The following is a 5,119-nucleotide window of genomic DNA, read 5'->3' on the forward strand; positions in this document are numbered from 1 at the left end:
TTTTAACTGCGATGAGATGAGCTTTAATGGATAAAGCTGAGAGCCCAGTGGACAACTAGAATGCAGATACTTTACAAAACTGGGCTTCATAAATAAAGTGATTGCTGAAAAAAATTATAATAAATAATTTTTGTAATGGTTTCAATGGAGAAACCGTAATTAGTGAAAAAAGTTTCTTTTGGTCTGATGAGTCTGGATTTTAACAGTTTACCCTTTGCCTAAAACACGGTGTAGAATAAAAACAAACACTTAAAATAGTAATGTTTTTTCATTGGGATGAGTAGTAAAACAATGCCTGCATTATTGGCAAAATTGAATCAAATTCAGGGTAAATATAAAGAAAAAAAAAAATTAGTCTGGACTTGACTGGAGATTTTGCCAGAGGTTATGTCTCCAGGAAATCAATGACCTTAAATACTTAGTCAGGGTTACTGAAAAAGGGTTATATCTAAGAACCTAAATGTTGATTATGAACTATTCTATAGTGCTTTGTATTATATTGGTGTTAGCAATGTTTTTTTACTTATACAGCCAGTAGGTTGAGCCTTGGACTAATTTTCACTTATTATCCAGGCTATATTTGCTTGCTTACAGCACTTACTAACTGCAGCTGACATTTACACCTGAAACTAAATGAGCAGCAACCCCTGGTCCCAGCTGTCTTTTTGACAAACTTTTAGTAGGAAGAACCTAGAGTCTGAAATTAAAGTGGAACTAAAACCTGCTGCACTTACTTATCCTCGCTCCCTCCCAGGGTGCCAACATCTTTCTTTCTTCCTCTACCCTGCCTTCATTCATCTCTGGCATACGCAAGGAAAGCTGGAAATGCCGGGTTTCCTTGACAATCAAAGCCTATGCTTCACAGGCGCATTTCACAGGTCCAGTCAGTCATTAATATTGTTATTGTAGAATGAACGTCTCCTGTCACTTTCTGCGTTAACCAACTGCCTGAACCACTAAAGTTTAAAGTACCAGTTTAACAGTATGAGCCATATGCATATGTTAATTTGCAACATATATACTTATGTATAGTAAAGAAACCTTAAAAACCTAAATAAAATGACCCTCCCTCAAACTTTGGGGTTTACCTTACAAAAAGCTGTGGTGTCAAAAAGCTTACAAAACTTACAAAATTTTGTTTGGAAGTTCTCCCTGAGTTTGAGCACTGGCACACATTACCTTTTTCTATCTTGGGTTTTAGTTGAGATGCCCCTGTGCTGGTCTTTAAATCCTTGTGTTATACAGAAAAAACAAAATCTGTGCCTACAAAAAGAGAATCATTCCAGGAGTGTTTACTTTGGTTCATAGTTTTTTAAACATTTATTAGGTACGTCTAAGTTTCTTATATTCCGATTTATCACATAATATACTAATCACGTATATAATTTACACTATTACTCAGAAATGAATTACCTATATTTGTATATATAAAAATACATTGAATTTGTATCTTTTTAGGTATTCTGATTTTGTTGTCCATGAAATAGGAAAGGATGGTAAGATCATGTACCTGAATGACTTGTCAGTCCCAGCAGATGATGAGGTAAATATGTGCAAAATACTTTCCAGCCATAGTTTATTTACCATATTTATATTTTAATCATGTTCCACTTCTTCATAGGATCCATCAGAGGAAATATTTTCTGTTCTTTCAGCTGAAGACAGGAAGCGTTTAGAAGAACTTCAGCTCTATAAAAATAAGGAAGACAATGTTGCTATTGAGGTATTATATAAAATATCTTTCTCTGGTTCCACTAGAACACTAGCTTATCTTTACAGGATAAGCGCACTTTTGATAAAACCACCTTTTTTTTTTTTTTTTTTTTTTTTTTTATACATAAGGCCCTCTGGTATGGTGGTGTACACAAAAACAGTGTTTATTTGTAGTTACATAAACTTCCCTTTTCACAGGCTGTTCTACATACCTGGAGAATGAAATTTGCATTGCTACATCACAGACGGAATGACACTCAGTGAAGAAGGGGGGCAGGTTTGTGCTGGGGTATTGGCCAAATGCAAACCCTGTTTCCTTTGTATTTGCCAGGGTGCTGTTGCTTCTCTAAAATATAGGAGTGGACTTCACTTTTTCAGGACATTAGCCCTCTACCGCCAAGACTTGTATACATGTCTACCGAGTAAGATAAGAGCTAGCGGTGACAGGAGTTTGGCAAGTCATCACAATAACTCCTAAAACCTTCTTCCTACTGACCACCACACTAATGCACTGTTAGCTGTGGATATACCAACTATAGCATAGGTTTCCTGAATACATGGAAGTTTTTCTTTTTGTTTTGTTTTTTAAAGAGTTCCCTCATGGTTATGGTTAATGGTTCCCTCATGGTTATTCTAGCCCACTTTAAGCAGCTGTCCCATCTGCATTTTCTTAACCTGAATTAATCTAAATATTCAGCAAATGCATACTTTTTAAAACTCTCCCTTATGTATCCGTGAAAGATTTCTATTTTTGTACAGCATCCTTGTTCATTTAGTATGTTCCTCTGGATTCAGACAGATCCTCCATAAACAAAGTTCACCAATACCTAGTGGATCAAATAATTTATGGGTGCAGCAGTTTCGTGGGGGGGGGGGGGGGGGGGGGGGGGGTGATTAGTTGTACATTATTGTGGTGGGACATTGCAAGACAGTACAACAGTAAAGCTCCAGTTTTGTTGCACATGTGCCAAGATTAAAAGAATAACCCTGTTAGGATGAAATAAAGAGGCTACCAATGCGGATTTGTGTTTGAATTTGCAATCTATGTAGGTGTCTTAGTCATTTTTCTTTTAACGTCTGGGTAAAGCCACCAACCCGGGACAAGCTCTTACAACTTTACGTAACCATTTTTTTGTGACAAGTTATGGACAAGTAGTAAAGAAAGAATGACTAAAATATTTCTAAATCTTGCACTGGCAATGACAACTTCCATATTCTCAACACCACATATGTTATATGCATAACATGTTTTGAACTCAAACAATTATATAATTCTAGGAGTAAACTTTTCAATACTGTTACTAGTGTACACTTTTATGTTATCATTCATTGACATTATTAATATTATTGTGATTCATTGTATTTACAGGTAGTTGAAGACACCAAAGAGAAGAGGACAATCATCCATCAAGCTATAAAAGGCTTGTATCCAGGACTTGAAACTAAAACAGAAGATCGTGATGGAAAGAAGTATATTATAGCCTACCATGCAGCTGGCAAAAAAGCTTTAGCAAGTAAGATCGTGCCTCAGTAAAACATTCTGGAGCTATTACCCTACCAGTGCAGTACTGTATCATTCTATTTGATAAGTAAATTCCTAAATCCGTTTATTTTTATCACCTAATACAAAAATGTTGTTTTAGATTTGTCAACTAACTTATTAACCCCCCTATCGTTCTAATTCTGTCAGTTTTTTGATGCAAAAAGTGATCCTATTTTTTTTTTTGCATAGAAATTTTTGTTTATATTATGGGCCTGTAATTCTTAGGATTAACTCCCAGGTATGATAATTATATTTATTTATTATGTTATAATCATAAATTTTAATATAATAAATAATTATAAATAATAAATTTTAACAAATAATGAAATAGACCACAACAATGTAATTTATCAAAATAAAATATTTTATAAAAAAATGTCAAAAGGTCAGGGATAAAAGTGGGCAAAATGTAAATCAGGGCACTGGGCAATAATGTTTGGTGCACTAAAATATATACTTTTATTTTTATTATATGTTGTGTAGTGTTTTTACTGTAAAAAACATTTAAAAGCAGGTTACATTGTAATCTGCCTTTAAATTTCCCGCCTAGCCACACCCCCCGAATACATCACAACTCACATCACCAGGAAGATGTCACATCTTTTGGGTGATGCGAGTGAGGATGTCCCGCCCTAGCTCACCCCCTGCATCCACCAACGCTGCTGCTGCTCGCATGTCCATGGAGATGCAAAGCACAATGCAGGACTTCTGCATTGTGCATCACATATTCCGGGGGTGGTGCCAGCGGTGATTTCCCGCTGGCACTACCCCCAGAATTTATTATTGCTGCTCGCATCACCCGGAAGATGTGATGCACAATGCAGAAGTCCGGCATCAGAGCGGGATCATTAGATTGCCGCTGAAGCGGGGGGCTTCTAAATTTACCCTGGGTGTGACTCGGGATTACCGCTTTTTGTAAGTGGAATCCACCCCAAATCACACTTGGGATTATTTGCTAGGGGGGTTAATATAGAGCAGCCTTTATAAAAAAACATATGTTTATTTTTGTAACTGTCCTTTATATATTGTGCATGTATTTCTAATTGGACTAAATTAGGAACAGCATGTGTTAAGTGCAGTCCAGAGTATATACAAATATCCTGATATCACTAACTGGCAAAGCTGAATGACAAGCATTTAAAAAAAAAACCCGACTTTCATGCCTTTTACTTTGCCAAACTCAGACTTGTCATTCTGTAGGGGAGCAACTGAAAGTGAGTTGTAGGTCCAGGGGGTACAGAATTAGAATTTCCTTGAATTCCCACACTTTAGTTTTTGATATGGATGCTTTAGCGCCCAGACTAGTGTCTGATGCATTGTTGTATAACACGACCTTACACTCCTCCTCATGTTTCCATGGATCAGAACTGGCCGCTCAGTAACAAGTCCAGCAGCCTATCTGTACAGCCATCATTTCCCACCATTCCTTGATATTTTGCTGATTCTTCCACAACCCTTGCCTATTAAATTGTTTGTGATCATGCTAGACCTTATATTTGTTTAAAAGAAAAAAAAAGCCCTGTTAATCCATATTTCCAGTGGTTTCTTGGATTTTTCATCTAAGATAACCAAGAAGTTCTCTATTTTACATTCTCTTCCACTCTGCTTTGGCCTGACATTCTTTCTATCGTCAAGAAATTGACGCTGATTTAGTAGATTTCATCATCAAGGAAGAATTTTCATTGAGTTTTTTTTTTTTTTTTTCTGGTGACGGAATTTAATATTTCTGGTGATAGAAAATGATTTACCCAGGAGACCTCCAGTTATTATTGTGATGAAAAGCTTGAGTTTAGGTTTGATTTTAAAGAAATATATTTTTACACTTATGGTATTGTTTAATAGGCAATCTGTTTATTGCTCAAA

General features: G+C 36.1%; 1 protein-coding gene across 1 annotated transcript; it reads left to right on the forward strand.

The window, feature by feature from the left end:
- The first annotated feature begins 1,291 nt into the window (after positions 1–1,291).
- Positions 1,292–4,834, forward strand: LOC140321275 (pseudouridylate synthase 7 homolog). The gene is made up of 3 exons (XM_072398092.1): positions 1,292–1,543; positions 1,622–1,723; positions 3,083–4,834. The coding sequence occupies exons 1-3, from the start codon at positions 1,505–1,507 to the stop codon at positions 3,245–3,247; spliced, it is 306 nt and encodes a 101-aa protein (XP_072254193.1). The 5' UTR covers positions 1,292–1,504; the 3' UTR covers positions 3,248–4,834.
- Positions 4,835–5,119: the final 285 nt, after the last annotated feature.

This window comes from Pyxicephalus adspersus, unplaced genomic scaffold, assembly GCF_032062135.1.
Source record: "Pyxicephalus adspersus unplaced genomic scaffold, UCB_Pads_2.0 Sca1796, whole genome shotgun sequence".
Lineage (NCBI taxonomy): Eukaryota > Metazoa > Chordata > Amphibia > Anura > Pyxicephalidae > Pyxicephalus > Pyxicephalus adspersus.

What these genes read in the sequence shown, in the direction of transcription:
- LOC140321275 (XM_072398092.1), top strand. Translation starts at nt 1,505, where the DNA reads ATGTACCTGAATGACTTGTCAGTCCCAGCAGATGATGAG. An exon ending in CAGTCCCAGCAGATGATGAG is followed by an intron (nt 1,544 to 1,621) that starts GTAAATATGTGC and finishes ACTTCTTCATAG; the next exon opens with GATCCATCAGAGGAAATATT. An exon ending in AAGACAATGTTGCTATTGAG is followed by an intron (nt 1,724 to 3,082) that starts GTATTATATAAA and finishes TTGTATTTACAG; the next exon opens with GTAGTTGAAGACACCAAAGA.